Source organism: Pseudophryne corroboree, chromosome 7 (genome assembly GCF_028390025.1).
Source record: "Pseudophryne corroboree isolate aPseCor3 chromosome 7, aPseCor3.hap2, whole genome shotgun sequence".
In the NCBI taxonomy this organism is placed as follows: Eukaryota; Metazoa; Chordata; class Amphibia; order Anura; family Myobatrachidae; genus Pseudophryne; species Pseudophryne corroboree.
Window position 1 is genome coordinate 503,784,967 of NC_086450.1, and position 18,199 is coordinate 503,803,165.

General features: G+C 52.7%; 1 protein-coding gene across 1 annotated transcript in view; it reads right to left on the bottom strand.

The window, feature by feature from the left end:
- APOBR (apolipoprotein B receptor) overlaps positions 1–16,527 on the bottom strand; it is a 37,382-nt gene extending 20,855 nt beyond the window's left edge. The window contains exons 1-2 of the mRNA XM_063935328.1: positions 16,430–16,527; positions 15,055–15,189 (exon numbers count right to left, since the gene is read on the bottom strand). Coding sequence (XP_063791398.1) covers positions 15,055–15,189; positions 16,430–16,486 — 192 coding nt within the window. The 5' untranslated portion in view covers positions 16,487–16,527. The remainder of the gene's footprint in view (positions 1–15,054; positions 15,190–16,429) is intronic.
- Between the last annotated feature and the right edge of the window lie 1,672 nt (positions 16,528–18,199).

Consider the following 18,199-nt stretch of genomic DNA (forward strand, 5'->3'; position numbering starts at 1 on the left):
ACCCTTTACTTCACTTTTTTTTAGTAACCCACATCGTATTCCCCATAGTTATTATAATGGGAAATGTGATGTGGACAAATTTACAAAAAAAAAAAAATGTGAAAAAACACCGCAGTGTGCCCTGTGATAATCTCACCAGCTCAGGCTGGCGAGATCACAGGGCAGCACTGCGATAGGCATCCTTTTGCCCAGATTTCTCTGCCCCTGGCAGAGAAACCTGAGTGGGGACCCGGCAGAGTTATCAGCTCTGTGTGTCCGATGGACAAAAAAAAAAAAAGTAAAAAAAATCCCCAAAACATACTCACCTGTCCAGGAGCCGGTGTCCGCTGCTCCGGTGAGCACTGCCGGGTGCCGGGTCCCCCATATGCTACGCTGTGACCCCGGTGCAGTAAAGTGATGCTGCAAAACTGCAGCGCACTTTACAGCACCGGGGGGTCACAGTGCAGGAGAAGGAGCCGGCGCTCGGCAGACTACTGAAGCAGCGCGGAGCGGCTCCCTGGACAGGTAAGTATATTAATCTTCTGGGGGGGGGGGGGGTCCGCGGCTCGCGGGGGGAGGCGCGAGAGAGGGGTGTCGAACGGGTGACGGCGGTAGCGGCGATGCGGCGCATGCGCAGCAGGACATCGGGGTATTTTTTCCGAAAAATACCCAGATGATGATGACCGCAAGCTCTGTCCCTGCACGCGATAATTGATACAACCCTGCGATGTAATCAATTATCGCAGTGCGAGTTGGGGCAATTTTATCACCTGTCAGCCGCATCCTGGATGCGGATGGTGATAAATAGTCCCCCAAATCTGTAACAAAGTAGAAATGACTAGTGATGTGCACCGGAAATTTTTTTCAGGTTTTGTGTTTTGGTTTTGGATTCGGTTCCGCGGCCGTGTTTTGGATTCGGACGCGTTTTGGCAAAACCTCCCTGAAAATTTTTTGTCGGATTCGGATGTGTTTTGGATTCGTTTTTTTTTTACAAAAAACCCTCAAAAACAGCTTAAATCATAGAATTTGGGGGTCATTTTGATCCCATAGTATTATTAACCTCAATAACCATAATTTCCACTCATTTTCAGTCTATTCTGAACACCTCACACCTCACAATACTATTTTTAGTCCTAAAATTTGCACCAAGGTCGCTGTGTGACTAAGCTAAGCGACCCAAGGGGCCGGCACAAACACCTGGCCCATCTAGGAGTGGCACTGCAGTGTCAGGCAGGATGGCACTTCAAAAAAATAGTCCCCAAACAGCACATGATGCAAAGAAAAAAAGAGGCGCAATGAGGTAGCTGTGTGACTAAGCTAAGCGACCCTAGTGGCCTACACAAACACTTGGCCAATCTAGGAGTGGCACTGCAGTTTTCTAGCGAGAGGATGAGTGCTTCCATCCTCATGTGAAGCTGAACCACTAGCCATGAACATAGGCCAGGGCCTCAGCCGTTCCTTGCCACTCCGTGTCGTAAATGGCATATTGGCAAGTTTACGCTTCTCCTCAGACGCTTTTAATTTAGATTTTTGGGTCATTTTACTGAACTTTAGTGTTTTGGATTTTACATGCTCTCTACTATGACATTGGGCATTGGCCTTGGCAGACGACGTTGATGGCATTTCATCGTCTCGGCCATGACTAGTGGCAGCAGCTTCAGCACGAGGTGGAAGTGGATCTTGATCGTTCCCTATTTTACCCTCCACATTTTTGTTCTCCATTTTTTAATGTGTGGAATTATATGCCAGTATCAATAGCAATGGCCTACTATATACTGTGCAGAACTGAAATGCACCACAGGTATGGATGGATAGTATACTTGACGATACAGAGGTAGGTAGAGCAGTGGCCTACTGTACCGTACTGCTATATATTATATACTGGTGGTCAGCAAACTGTGCAAAACTGAAATGCACCACAGGTATGGATGGATAGTATACTTGACGACACAGAGGTAGGTAGAGCAGTGGACTACTGTACCGTACTGCTATATATATAGTTATACTGGTGGTCAGCAAACTGTGCAAAACTGAAATGCACCACAGGTATGGATGGATAGTATACTTGACGACACAGAGGTAGGTAGAGCAGTGGCCTTCTGTACCGTACTGCTATATAGTATATACTGGTGGTCAGCAAACTGCAAAACTGAAATGCACCACAGGTATGGATGGATAGTATACTTGACGACACAGAGGTAGGTAGAGCAGTGGACTACTGTACCGTACTGCTATATATATAGTTATACTGGTGGTCAGCAAACTGTGCAAAACTGAAATGCACCACAGGTATGGATGGATAGTATACTTGACGACACAGAGGTAGGTAGAGCAGTGGCCTTCTGTACCGTACTGCTATATAGTATATATTGGTGGTCAGCAAACTGTGCAAAACTGAAATGCACCACAGGTATGGATGGATAGTATACTTGACGACACAGAGGTAGGTAGAGCAGTGGCCTTCTGTGCCGTACTCCTATATATTATATACTGGTGGTCAGCAAAATTATGCACTGTACTCCTACTATATACTACAATGCAGCACAGACATGGAGCGTTTTTCAGGCAGAGAACGTATAATACTGGTGGTCACTGGTCAGCAAAACTCTGCACTGTACTCCTCCTATATAATACTGCTGCTCCTCAGTCCCCACAATAAAGCAGTGTGAGCACAGATATATGCAGCACACTGAGCACAGATAAGGAGCGTTTTTCAGGCAGAGAACGTATAATACTGGTGGTCACTGGTCACTGGTCAGCAAAACTCTGCACTGTACTCAGGGCCGGCCCAAGCTTATTTTTTTTAGTAAGCAAAAATCTATTTTGGCGCCCCTTGATGGGATAAAAGGGGTGTGGTCTTACAAGAAAGGGGTGTGGCTACACAATTGTACTCCCCGTGGTACAGGGTGATAGTGGGTGACAGGGAGATAATAGGTTACTGGTGTGACAGGGAGATGGTGGGTGACCGAGGCAGGGTGACATTGAGAGAGTGGATGACTGATGCCCCCAGTGCCAGATACACATGTCCCCACAGTGCCAGATATACCCTCAGTGCAGATACACACATCCCCACAGTGCCAGCTATGCTCCCAGTGCAGATACACATGTCCCCACAGTGCCAGCTATGCCCCCAGTGCAGATACACACATCCCCACAGTGCCAGATATGCCCCCAGTGCAGATACACACATCCCCACAGTGCCAGATATGCCCCCAGTGCAGATACACACATCCCCACAGTGCCAGATATGCTCCCAGTGCAGATACACATGTCCCCACAGTGCCAGCTATGCCCCCAGTGCAGATACACATATCCACACAGTGCTAGCTATGCCCCCAGTGCAGATACATGCCCCCACAGTACCTCCCACAGTGCCAGATATGCCCCCAGTGCTGATACATGTCTCCACAGTGCCTCCCACAGCGCCAGATATGACCCCAGTGCTGCTATACATGCCCCCACAGTGCAGATACACATGCCCCCACAGTGCCTCCCACAGTGCCAGATATGCCCACACAGTGCCAGATATGCCCACAGTGCTGATACACGTCCCCACAGTGCCTCCCACAGCGCCAGATATGCCCCCAGTGCTGATACATGTCCCCACAGTGCCTCCCACAGTGCCTCCCACAGTGCCAGATATGCCCCCACAGCGCCAGATATGCCCCCACATCGCCAGATATGCCCCCAGTGCTGATACATGCCCCCACAGTGCCTCCCACAGTGCCAGATATGCCCCCAGTGCTGATACATGTCCCCACAGTGCCTCCCACAGCGCCAGATATGCCACCAGTGCTGCTACACATGCCCCCACAGTGCAGATACACATGCCCCCACAGTGCCTCCCACAGTGCCAGATATGCCCACACAGTGCCAGATATGCACACAGTGCTGATACACGTCCCCACAGTGCCTCCCACAGTGCCAGATATGCCCAGACAGTGCCAGATATGCCCACAGTGCTGATACACGTCCCCACAGTGCCTCCCACAGCGCCAGATATGCCCCCAGTGCTGATACATGCCCCCACAGTGCCTCCCACAGTGCCAGATATGCCCACACAGTGCCAGATATGCCCACAGTGCTGATACACGTCCCCACAGTGCCAGATATGCCCCCAGTGCTGATACATGTCCCCACAGTGCCTCCCACAGTGCCAGATATGCCCCCACAGCGCCAGATATGCCCCCAGTGCTGATACATGCCCCCACAGTGCCTCCCACAGTGCCAGATATGCCCCCAGTGCTGATACATGTCCCCACAGTGCCTCCCACAGCGCCAGCTATGCCCCCAGTGCTGCTACACATGCCCCCACAGTGCAGATACACATGCCCCCACAGTGCCAGATATGCCCACAGTGCTGATACACGTCCCCACAGTGCCTCCCACAGTGCCAGATATGCCCACAGTGCTGATACACGTCCCCACAGTGCCTCCCACAGCGCCAGATATGACCCCAGTGCTGATACATGCCCCCACAGTGCCTCCCACAGTGCCAGATATGCCCCCACAGCGCCAGATATGCCCCCACATCGCCAGATATGCCCCCAGTGCTGATACATGCCCCCACAGTGCCTCCCACAGTGCCAGATATGCCCCCACAGTGCTAGATATGCCCCCAGTGCTGATACATGCCCCCACAGTGCCTCCCACAGTGCCAGATATGCCCCCACAGTGCCAGATATGCCCCCAGTGCTGATACATGTCCCCACAGTGCCTCCCACAGCGCCAGATATGCCCCCACAGTGCCAGATATGCCCCCACAGTGCCAGATATGCCCCCACAGTGCCAGATATGCCCTCACAGTGCCAGATATGCCCACAGTGCTGATACACGTCCCCACAGTACATCCCACAGCACCAGATATGCCCCCAGTGCTGATACATGTCCCCACAGTGCCAGATATGCCCCCAGTGCAGATACACATGCCCCCCACAGTGCCAGATATGCCCCCACAGTGCCAGATATGCCCACAGTGCTGATACACGTCCCCACAGTGCCTCCCACAGCGCCAGATATGCCCCCAGTGCAGATACACATGTCCCCACAGTGCCAGATATGCCCCCAGTGCAGATACACATGCCCCCCACAGTGCCAGATATGCCCCCACAGCGCCAGATATGCCCCCAGTGCTGATACATGTCCCCACAGTGCCTCCTACAGCACCAGATATGCCCCCAGTGCAGATACACACATCCCCACAGTGCCAGATATGCCCACAGTGCTGATACACGTCCCCACAGTGCCTCCCACAGCGCCAGATATGCCCCCAGTGCTGATACATGTCCCCACAGTGCCTCCCACAGTGCCAGATATGCCCCCACAGCGCCAGATATGCCCCCACATCGCCAGATATGCCCCCAGTGCTGATACATGTCCCCACAGTGCCTCCCACAGCGCCAGATATGCCCCCAGTGCTGCTACACATGCCCCCACAGTGCAGATACACATGCCCCCACAGTGCCTCCCACAGTGCCAGATATGCCCACACAGTGCCAGATATGCCCACAGTGCTGATACACGTCCCCACAGTGCCTCCCACAGTGCCAGATATGCCCACACAGTGCCAGATATGCCCACAGTGCTGATACACGTCCCCACAGTGCCTCCCACAGCGCCAGATATGCCCCCAGTGCTGATACATGCCCCCACAGTGCCAGATATGCACACACAGTGCCAGATATGCCCACAGTGCTGATACACGTCCCCACAGTGCCAGATATGCCCCCAGTGCTGATACATGTCCCCACAGTGCCTCCCACAGTGCCAGATATGCCCCCACAGCGCCAGATATGCCCCCAGTGCTGATACATGCCCCCACAGTGCCTCCCACAGTGCCAGATATGCCCCCAGTGCTGATACATGTCCCCACAGTGCCACCCACAGCGCCAGCTATGCCCCCAGTGCTGCTACACATGCCCCCACAGTGCAGATACACATGCCCCCACAGTGCCTCCCACAGTGCCAGATATGCCCACAGTGCTGATACACGTCCCCACAGTGCCTCCCACAGTGCCAGATATGCCCACAGTGCTGATACACGTCCCCACAGTGCCTCCCACAGCGCCAGATATGCCCCCAGTGCTGATACATGCCCCCACAGTGCCTCCCACAGTGCCAGATATGCCCCCACAGCGCCAGATATGCCCCCACATCGCCAGATATGCCCCCAGTGCTGATACATGCCCCCACAGTGCCTCCCACAGTGCCAGATATGCCCCCACAGTGCTAGATATGCCCCCAGTGCTGATACATGCCCCCACAGTGCCTCCCACAGTGCCAGATATGCCCCCACAGTGCCAGATATGCCCCCAGCGCTGATACATGTCCCTACAGTGCCTCCCACAGCGCCAGATATGCCCCCACAGTGCCAGATATGCCCCCACAGTGCCAGATATGCCCCCACAGTGCCAGATATGCCCACAGTGCTGATACACGTCCCCACAGTACATCCCACAGCGCCAGATATGCCCCCAGTGCTGATACATGTCCCCACAGTGCCAGATATGCCCCCAGTGCAGATACACATGCCCCCCACAGTGCCAGATATGCCCCCACAGTGCCAGATATGCCCACAGTGCTGATACACGTCCCCACAGTGCCTCCCACAGCGCCAGATATGCCCCCAGTGCAGATACACATGTCCCCACAGTGCCAGATATGCCCCCAGTGCAGATACACATGCCCCCCACAGTGCCAGATATGCCCCCACAGCGCCAGATATGCCCCCAGTGCTGATACATGTCCCCACAGTGCCTCCTACAGCACCAGATATGCCCCCAGTGCAGATACACACATCCCCACAGTGCCAGATATGCCCACAGTGCTGATACACGTCCCCACAGTGCCTCCCACAGCGCCAGATATGCCCCCAGTGCTGATACATGTCCCCACAGTGCCTCCTTCAGCACCAGATATGCCCCCAGTGCAGATACACATGTCCCCACAGTTCCAGATATGCCCCCAGTGCAGATACACATGCCCCCCACAGTGCCAGATATGCCCCCACAGTGCCAGATATGCCCACAGTGCTGATACACGTCCCCACAGTGCCTCCCACAGCGCCAGATATGCCCCCAGTGCTGATACATGTCCCCACAGTGCCTCCTACAGCACCAGATATGCCCCCAGTGCAGATACACATGTCCCCACAGTGCCAGATATGCCCCCAGTGCTGATACACGTCCCCACAGTGCCTCCCACAGCGCCAGATATGCCCCCAGTGCTGATACACATGTCCCCACAGTGCCAGCTATGCCCCCAGTGCAGATACACATATCCCCACAGTGTCAGCTATGCCCCCAGTGCTGCTACACATGCCCCCACAGTGCCAGATATGCCCCCAGTGCAGATACACATGTCCCCACAGTGCCAGCTATGCCCCCAGTGCAGATACACATATCCCCACAGTGCCAGCTATGCCCCCAGTGCTGCTACACATGCCCCCACAGTGCCAGATATGCCCCCAGTGCAGATACACATATCCCCACAGTGCCAGCTATGCCCCCAGTGCAGATACACATGCCCCCACAGCGCCAGATATGCCCCCAGTGCAGATACACATGCCCCCACAGTGCCTCCCACAGTGCCAGATATGCCCCCACAGTGCCAGATACACACATCCCCACAGTGCCAGCTATGCCCCCCAGTGCAGATACACATATCCCCACAGTGCCAGCTATGCCCCCCAGTGCAGATACACATATCCCCACAGTGCCAGCTATGCCCCCAGTGCAGATACACATGCCCCCCACAGCGCCAGATATGCCCCCAGTGCTGATACATGCCCCCACAGTGCCTCCCACAGTGCCAGATATGCCCCCAGTGCTGATACATGTCCCCACAGTGCCTCCCACAGCGCCAGATATGCCCCCAGTGCTGATACACATGCCCCCACAGTGCAGATACACATGCCCCCACAGTGCCTCCCACAGTGCCAGATATGCCCACACAGTGCCAGATATGCCCACAGTGCTGATACACGTCCCCACAGTGCCTCCCACAGCGCCAGATATGCCCCCAGTGCTGATACATGCCCCCACAGTGCCTCCCACAGTGCCAGATATGCCCCCACAGCGCCAGATATGCCCCCAGTGCTGATACATGCCCCCACAGTGCCTCCCACAGTGCCAGCTATGCCCCCACAGTGCCAGATATGCCCCCGGTGCTGATACATGCCCCCACAGTGCCTCCCACAGTGCCAGATATGCCCCCACAGTGCCAGATATGCCCCCAGTGCTGATACATGTCCCCACAGTGCCTCCCACAGTGCCAGATATGCCCCCACAGCGCCAGATATGCCCCCACAGCGCCAGATATGCCCCCACAGTGCCAGATATGCCCACAGTGCTGATACACGTCCCCACAGTACATCCCACAGCGCCAGATATGCCCCCAGTGCTGATACATGTCCCCACAGTACATCCCACAGCGCCAGATATGCCCCCAGTGCTGATACATGTTCCCACAGTGCCTCCCACAGCGCCAGATATGCCCCCAGTGCTGATACACGTCCCCACAGTGCCAGATATGCCCCCAGTGCTGATACATGTCCCCACAGTGCCTCCCACAGTGCCAGATATGCCTCCAGTGCAGATACACATGCCCCCACAGTGCCAGATATGCCCCCACAGTGCCAGATATGCCCACAGTGCTGATACGCGTCCCCACAGTGCCTCCCACAGCGCCAGATATGCCCCCAGTGCTGATACATGTCCCCACAGTGCCTCCTACAGCACCAGATATGCCCCCAGTGCAGATACACATGCCCCCACAGTGCCTCCCACAGTGCCGGATATGCCCCCAGTGCTGCTACTCATGCCCACACAGTGCCAGATATACCCACAGTGCTGATACACGTCCCCACAGTGCCTCCCCCATGCGCCAGATATGCCCCCAGTGCTGATACATGCCCCCACAGTGCCTCCCACAGTGTCAGATATGCCCCCACAGCGCCAGATATGCCGCCACAGCGCCAGATATGCCCCCAGTGCTGATACATGCCCCCACAGTGCCTCCCACAGTGCCAGATATGCCCCCACAGTGCCAGATATGCCCCGAGTGCTTGTACATGCCCCCACAGTGCCTCCCACAGTGCCAGATATGCCCCCACAGTGCCAGATATGCCCCCAGTGCTGATACATGTCCCCACAGTGCCTTCCACAGTGCCAGATATGCCCCCACAGCGCCAGATATGCCCCCACAGCACCAGATATGCCCCCACAGCGCCAGATATGCCCCCACAGCGCCAGATATGCCCCCAGTGCTGATACATGTCCCCACAGTGCCTCCCACAGTGCCAGATATGCCCCCACAGCGCCAGATATGCCCCCAGTGCTGATACATGCCCCCACAGTGCCTCCCACAGTGCCAGATATGCCCCCAGTGCTGCTACACATGCCCCCACAGTGCCAGATATGCCCACAGTGCTGATACACGTCCCCACAGTGCCTCCCACAGTGCCAGATATGCCCCCAGTGCTGATACATGCCCCCACAGTGCCTCCCACAGTGCCAGATATGCCCCCACAGCGCCAGATATGCCCCCACAGCACCAGATATGCCCCCAGTGCTGATACATGCCCCCACAGTGCCTCCCACAGTACCAGATATGCCCCCAGTGCTGATACATGCCCCCACAGTGCCTCCCACAGCGCCAGATATGCCCCCAGTGCAGATACACATGCCCCCACAGTGCCTCCCACAGTGCCAGATATGCCCCCAGTGCTGCTACACATGCCCCCACAGTGCCAGATATGCCCACAGTGCTGATACACGTCCCCACAGTGCCTCCCACAGCGCCAGATATGCCCCCAGTGCTGATACATGCCCCCACAGTGCCTCCCACAGTGCCAGATATGCCCCCACAGCGCCAGATATGCCCCCACAGCGCCAGATATGCCCGCACAGCGCCAGATATGCCCCCCAGTGCTGATCCATGCCCCCACAGTGCCTCCCACAGTGCCAGATATGCCCCCACAGTGCCAGATATGCCCCCAGTGCTGATACATGCCCCCACAGGGCCTCACACAGTGCCAGATATGCCCCCACAGTGCCAGATATGCCCCCAGTGCTGATACATGCCCCCACAGTGCCTCCCACAGTGCCAGATATGCCCCCACAGTGCCAGATTATTTATTTATTTATTTATTAACAGTTTCTTATATAGCGCAGCATATTCCGTTGCGCTTTACAATTAGAACAGTAATAGAACAAAACTGGGTAAAAACAGACAGAGGTAGGATATGCCCACAGTGCTGATACATGTCCCCACAGTGCCTCCCACAGTGCCAGATATGCCCCCACAGCGCCAGATATGCCCCCACAGCGCCAGATATGCCCCCACAGTGCCTCCCACAGTGCCAGATATGCCCCCACAGTGCCAGATATGCCCCCAGTGCTGATACACGTCCCCACAGTACATCCCACAGCTCCAGATATGCCCCCAGTGCTGATACATGTCCCCACAGTGCCTCCCACAGCGCCAGATATGCCCCCAGTGCAGATACACGTCCCCACAGTACATCCCACAGCGCCAGATATGCCCCCAGTGCTGATACATGTCCCCACAGTGCCTCCCACAGTGCCAGATATGCCCCCAGTGCAGATACACATGCCCCCCACAGTGCCAGATATGCCCCCACAGTGCTAGATATGCCCCCAGTGCTGATACATGTCCCCACAGTGCCTCCCACAGCGCCAGATATGCCCCCAGTGCAGATACACATGCCCCACAGTGCCTCCCACAGTGCCAGATATGCCCACAGTGCTGCTACACATGCCCCCACAGTGCCAGATATGCCCCCACAGCGCCAGATATGCCCCCACAGCGCCAGATATGCCCCCAGTGCTGATACATGCCCCCACAGTGCCTCCCACAGTGCCAGATATGCCCCCAGTGCTGATACATGCCCCCACAGTGCCTCCCACAGTGCCAGATATGCCCCCACAGTGCTAGTTATGCCCCCAGTGCTGATACATGCCCCCACAGTGCCTCCCACAGTGCCAGATATGCCCCCACAGTGCCAGATATGCCCACAGTGCTGATACACGTCCCCACAGTACATCCCACAGCACCAGATATGCCCCCAGTGCTGATACATGTCCCCACAGTGCCTCCCACAGCGCCAGATATGCCCCCAGTGCTGATACACGTCCCCACAGCGCCAGATATGCCCCCAGTGCTGATACATGTCCCCACAGTGCCTCCCACAGTGCCAGATATGCCCCCAGTGCAGATACACATGCCCCCCACAGTGCCAGATATGCCCCCACAGTGCCAGATATGCCCACAGTGCTGATACACGTCCCCACAGTGCCTCCCACAGCGCCAGATATGCCCCCAGTGCTGATACATGTCCCCACAGTGCCTCTCACAGTGCCAGATATGCCCCCAGTGCTGCTACACATGCCCCCACAGTGCCAGATATGCCCACAGTGCTGATACACGTCCCCACAGTGCCTCCCACAGTGCCAGATATGCCCCCACAGCGACAGATATGCCCCCACAGCGACAGATATGCCCCCAGTGCTGATACATGCCCCCACAGTGCCTCCCACAGTGCCAGATATGCCCCCACAGTGCCAGATATGCCCCCAGTGCTGATACATGCCCCCACAGTGCCTCCCACAGTGCCAGATATGCCCCCACAGTGCCAGATATGCCCCCAGTGCTGATACATGCCCCCACAGTGCCTCCCACAGTGCCAGATATGCCCCCACAGTGCCAGATATGCCCCCAGTGCTGATACATGTCCCCACAGTGCCTCCCCGACATGAAAAAAAAAAGTGCTGCTCACCTACTGCTGCTGTGAGGGGAGGAGAGGGCAGCGCGCGCCTCTCCTACCCCTCCGTCTCCAGCGGCTGTGTGTATCTGAAATTCGGCGCCGGCCCATGAGCCAATCAGAGCTCGCGGTCCGGCAGCCAATCAGGAGCCTCAGCTGCCGGTCCCCGAGCTCTGATTGGCTCACGAGCCGGCACCGAATTTCAGATACACACTGTCGCTGGAGACGTCAGTGCGCGCTGGACAGCGGTGGCCGGGAGCGGATCGAGCTGCTTGCTAGCCACCGCTGCTGTAGAGAGTGAGTCACTGTGACTCACTCTCTGCAGCATCGCCCCCTATGGCCCGGCGCTCATCGCGGCTGAGTAGCCCGCGTATGCGTCGGGCCGGTCCTGACTGTACTCCTCCTATATAATACTGCTGGTCCCCAGTCCCCACAATAAAGCAGTGTGAGCACAGATATATGCAGCACACTGAGCACAGGTATGGAGCGTTTTTCAGGCAGAGAACGTATAATACTGGTGGTCACTGGTCACTGGTCAGCAAAACTCTGCACTGTACTCCTCCTATATAATACTGCTGGTCCCCAGTCCCCACAGTAAAGCAGTGGGAGCACAGATATATGCAGCACACTGAGCACAGATATGGAGCGTTTTTCAGGCAGAGAACGTATAATACTGGTGGTCACTGGTCAGCAAAACTCTGCACTGTACTCCTGCTATATAATACTGCTGGTCCCCAGTCCCCACAATAAAGCAGTATGAGCACAGATATATGCAGTACACTGAGCACAGATATGGAGCGTTTTTCAGGCAGAGAACGTATAATACTGGTGGTCACTGGTCAGCAAAACTCTGCACTGTACTCCTGCTATATAATACTGCTGGTCCCCAGTCCCCACAATAAAGCAGTATGAGCACAGATATATGCAGTACACTGAGCACAGATATGGAGCGTTTTTCAGGCAGAGAACGTATAATACTGGTGGTCACTGGTCAGCAAAACTCTGCACTGTACTCCTCCTATAATACTGCTGGTCCCCAGAATAAAGATATTTGCAGCCCCCTGAAACAAAGTGAGAGGACGCCAGCCACGTCCTCTCACTTTAATTTCCAATGCACGAGTGAAAAATGGTGGCGACGCGAGGCTCCTTATATAGAATCCAAATCTCGCGAGAATCCAACAGCAGGATGATGACGTTCGGGCGCGCTCGGGTTAACCGAGCAATACGGGAGAATCCGAGTATGCCTCGGACCCGTGTAAAATGGGTGAAGTTCGGGGGGGTTCGGATTCCGAGGAACCGAACCCGCTCATCACTAGAAATGACTAATATCTCCTTTGTTACAACCTGCTTCGATAATCTCTACACTTATGGATATGTAGAAATTAGTACATTCATTAAAACGCCGAACACACATTTTCTTTGGAGTTTGACCGTGAAACTGTTCGCCATCCTGAGACGACGTTCAGTTTCACGAATGTGTGCTGAAGCTGTATACTGCCCTGTATACAGCAGGGGAAGGCAGGGAAAGGGAGGGAGTGCGGGTGTCGAGGCTGCAGCAGCACTCACCTTCGTACATGTGTCTGCCTGGGAGAAGTAAGGGAGCCGCGGCAGGGGAGGTGAGGGGGTCGCGGCTGCGCAGAGCATACTGGCTCACGTCACCGGTAAGAGGATGCGGGGGGCATGACAAACGATGGCGGTGAAGTGTGCTGGCTGGAGGGTCTGTAAGCTGCGGGCTGTGCGGTGTGTTAGTAATTAACTATTAGCTGCAGGGTTGGGGGGGGGCGATGGTGATTTGGAGGTGCCTGCGCAGTATGAAGAAGTTCTCTAGGATGACTCAGCTGCAGGGTTAAAAATATCACTTTTCTGGAAAAATGCTGCGCAAAATTAGCAGTTTTTCAGAAGTGATATTTTTAATAGAGAGGCACGATAAATAGTGAGATAATTGTGAAATGAAAGGGTGAGAATTGAAAACTAAAAATTTGCATTTCACAATTTTTTCATGATGAATATACCCCATTATATGCGGTGGCCGCTCAGTAAAAGAGGAATTGGGAGACTCGGAATAGTCCACAGGTGAAACATGATAACGTCCCATAAATAACTTTATGACTGTCTCATGTTATGTTCCCAGGTGAGAGAAACACAGGTGAGGAGACAGGTTACATTGCATAATCATTCTGTTCTCTCCAATCTTTCATTGCTCAGCGCTATGTCACACAGTATGGTGACGCTTTATAAATAAAGGATAATTATTAATAGTAGTAGTAGTAGTAGTAGTAGTAGTAATAATAATAATACTGTATCTTTCTGTCATCCATTTAAAGTGCAGAATATGGGGCCCATTACAATTTAAATTTAAGCTGTGTCGCTGTACTGTAATTTGTATTGCAATTGCAACCACTCCATCCGTCCTGCTCGAACTGACTGGACAGGGAGCATAACTATTAATAGTGGTTCATACCACAAAATGGCCGCCCCCACAGTGTGCCGCTGAAGAAAGGACGGTAAATGCAGATGAAAGAAGGTGGAGCAGAAACAACGTTTTGTAACCAGGGAGTTTGTTTCAATCAATGTGAAATTTTGGGTTTATAAACACGGCTTTGCATTACCCATAATTGTTCCCATAGTTTATCACACTGACAATTTGTTTTCCCAGTCACTATAACACTAAAGGTGACGCCATCTACCACAAATGTGCTTTGTATTCTGTGAGGAGAAACAGGAACTTCGCAGCGGTGACAAACACTGACACCAACAACTCTAAGAGGGAACTCTAATCATACCTCACAAATGTCCCGATATAGGATGGACAGTGCTTTTTTGAGGTCTCTGTCCCGTTATCATTAAGGGGTTACATAGTGTTTTAAGCACAAATATACGTATTTGTTAATACAAAATGGCCGAAACTACGGCAATACCTGGTCACAGGTCTAGTAATATTGTATAATTATGCTGCCATGGGTCACAGACACTGGTATGGGATTGTCTGTCTGACACATCCTACTTCAAACTCCATTTTGTGTTACCTTCTCTGCAGGTGTTAGGCTGTTAGTATTAAACAATGGCTGCTCCAATTATGTTGCAGGCAGCTTGGTGACATGGGCACAGAGATAGTACAGATTAGCCCCTCCCCCCCCTCCCTAATATTTGTGCTGCCCTTCTCCATGTCTGGGCATGCCATTTTCCAGTCATAGGGAGGTGTAATATATTGGTGTTTTATAGTGTAAGCATTAATTTGCAAATGTTATTGATAGCTGGTTACATGGACGCTTCAGGCAGCTGATTTCCCATACCTGTGCGCCAGAGGTTTCTTGTGGTGTTGCCGACTGAAGAGGGGTCTTGATTGGCACATGAGCCTTGGCATTCCTGGGCTGCGGTGCATTTGGAGGAGCCCCAAAGACCTGTGCAGTAACATTGGTCAGATAGACCTGCAAAATAAAATATAAATAAATGATCGTGAAGGACAAAGCGAAATACACGGTGACCTCCATTGTATGTCTTCAGCACTGGATGGGGTTATCCAAGACCAGCGACTCCCCTCACCAGGTTGTCGGACGCTATCAGAGGTTGCCAAATGGTGGATGATGACCATATATAATGACTGTATGTAAGATGTCATCGTCTGACAGCACTAATGGAGTCCTGTTGGGCCAGCGGCAAACTGTCCCTGGAAACCATTTTAAAATACTTTATCCTGTTTTATTTTTTGGACCCTTCAACCCATTAGTGGGGTCACTGTGCTTACCTACTCTCCCGGAAGGGGTGGGATACTCCAGATTTTTCAGGTAGACCGCTTCTTAATGGATTGTGGGCCAATATGGAGGGGGCGGGGCAAAAATGTTAGTTTCAGATGGCGTTAGCTATTGTGGACAAACTTGGTAATCCCAACTGTGGGGTCTGCTTTGCAATCAGAAATGGAGACACCGTGGCATATATCGGAGATATCTGCTGCGGCCTCTCCATGTTAAATCTGGAGGGTCCTTAATATTTGTTGGTACCTCCTGAAAATGGGTGTTTTCAGGGGATATCCTGCGAATAGTGTTTTTTTTGTTGTTTTTTTTAAAGATGCCCCTTACAAATAAAGATACCCCTGTCTGAGATAAAGATAGATAGAGTCTCCCCCCAAAAATTATAATTTATTTATATAGCTACATCATATTGCCCAGTACTATACAGAGAACACTGAATCATTGACATCGACCCCGGCCCAGTGAGCTTACAATCTAAATTCTCTACCACACACACAGGTGTCCATTTTTTGTTAGCAGCCAATTAAACTACCAATATCTTTTGGGACATTTTGGAGGAACCCTAGGTGAGCACATACAGTACCCCTCCGGCGTCTCTGTGCTCTACTTCCCCATTGTACAGCGCTGCAGGGTTTTGTGACGTCTTATAAACACGAGATAATAATTCTCATAATAATGATAAATAACAGATTCATAAAGACATAGGCTTTGTACATTGTACAGTGTCACGGCAGGATTACGTCTACAATTGGATTTATTTTGTCTTTATCCCCCAAATGAGTTCAATCTTTTGGTGGATCTCTGTTCTTGCAAATAACTAACCGGAACCTTCTTCCATCTCTTCCCTCTTATTTGCATAATACACCATACATTACTCTACCCCAACCCGCCCTGCGCCGCACTCATCTGTGATTCTCACCAGCGCACTCTGCACGGCCTGGTAGACCCGGGGGAGATGTCTCTGCAGAAAGTCCATGGCACTCTCAGGTCCCTGAGCTTCTCGCAGTCAGCTGTCTCTTCCTCTCGGACTAACTGCTTCTGTTTTACATGACTCCTCTGGGGGAAGTGGCCATAAAACCACAGGCAATGTGCTAATATTATTTTATATGACTCTGTGTACAATATACACTTCCTCTTAGGTCACCATAACTCATTCACTGCCAGAGACACGGAACTCTAAATGCAGAATGCACCACTGCTTGGGTAAGGATGAGGACAAGACCTATAACCCCCACTGAGAACTGGAAACTGCAGGTGCATTTTCTTTAAATATACAAAGTTCTTTCAAGGTATGGAAACTTTTACATATGAAGGTGTTTATGTTAGATGCATTTCGTGATGGTGCGAAACTCATTTTCAGTGCAGTTCTCCTTTAAAGTCAATGACATTCTCTTGGTCTCTGACAAACCTATCCCTAGAATTATATAGTGAGATAGTCGTCATCAAATCTGCAACTCGTACTTCTCTTACTGATGGTATGCCGCTGGGATTTGTAAAATAGCATTGTGTAATTCATCTTTACACTCATCTGACCACTTGTGAGGTTTCTGATATGCCCGCCTGATCCTGGCAAGGCGGCACAGAGGACCTGGCATACTGGCAACTCACTAGGTGAGCCTAAGGTTCTTCCTCCTGTAGCTTGCTGGCATGCAGTGTCGGACTGGGGCATGTAGGGCCCACCAGGGGAATACAGTGGTAAGGGCCCATGTTTAGGGGTGTGGCCAGTGTCTAAAGGGGGTGTGCCCAGCCACCACATTGGTTTGCCTAACCATTTTGCAAGTGTTGCATGCAAGATAACGTACTAGATTAGTAACATCACAGTCTGGAACCTGGGGGGTCATTCCGAGTTGTTCGCTCGGTAAAAATCTTCGCATCGCAGCGATTTTCTGCTTAGTACGCATGCGCAATGTTCGCACTGCGACTGCGCCAAGTAATTTTGCTATGAAGATAGTTTTTTTACTCATGGCTTTTTCTTCGCTCCGGCGATCGTAATGTGATTGACAGGAAATGGGTGTTACTGGGCGGAAACACGGCGTTTTATGGGCGTGTGGGAAAAAACGCTACCGTTTCCGGAAAAAACGCAGGAGTGGCCGGAGAAACGGAGGAGTGTCTGGGCAAACGCTGGGAGTGTTTGTGACGTCAAACCAGGAACGACAAGCACTGAACTGATCGCAGATGCCGAGTAAGTCTGAAGCTACTCTGAAACTGCTAAGTAGTTTGTAATCGCAATATTGCGAATACATCGTTCGCAATTTTAAGAAGCTAAGATTCACTCCCAGTAGGCGGCGGCTTAGCGTGTGTAACTCTGCTAAAATCGCCTTGCGAGCGAACAACTCGGAATGAGGGCCCTGATCCCTAGAGGAGGAGGGCCCCCCAGGCAGTAGGGCCCACCAGTGGTTTCCCCTGTACCTTTGTGGGTCAGTCCAACCCTGCAGCATAAGGCCCAGATCCCATGTTTTTTACATCTTTTCTCCCACAGGTCTGTGAGACTCGAGTAAAGTTATCTGATCAGCTGTGTTGCTATACGGAGGCTGGGTCTGCCTCACTGTGCATTAAAGAGAATCTTCCTAGAGCCAAGGTGTATTTTGCCACATCAAATGTTTCTGAATATGGGGGTGATTCAGACCTGATCTCTGGGCTGCTAAATTTGCTGTCCTGCGATCATATAGTCGCCGCACAAGGGGAGTGT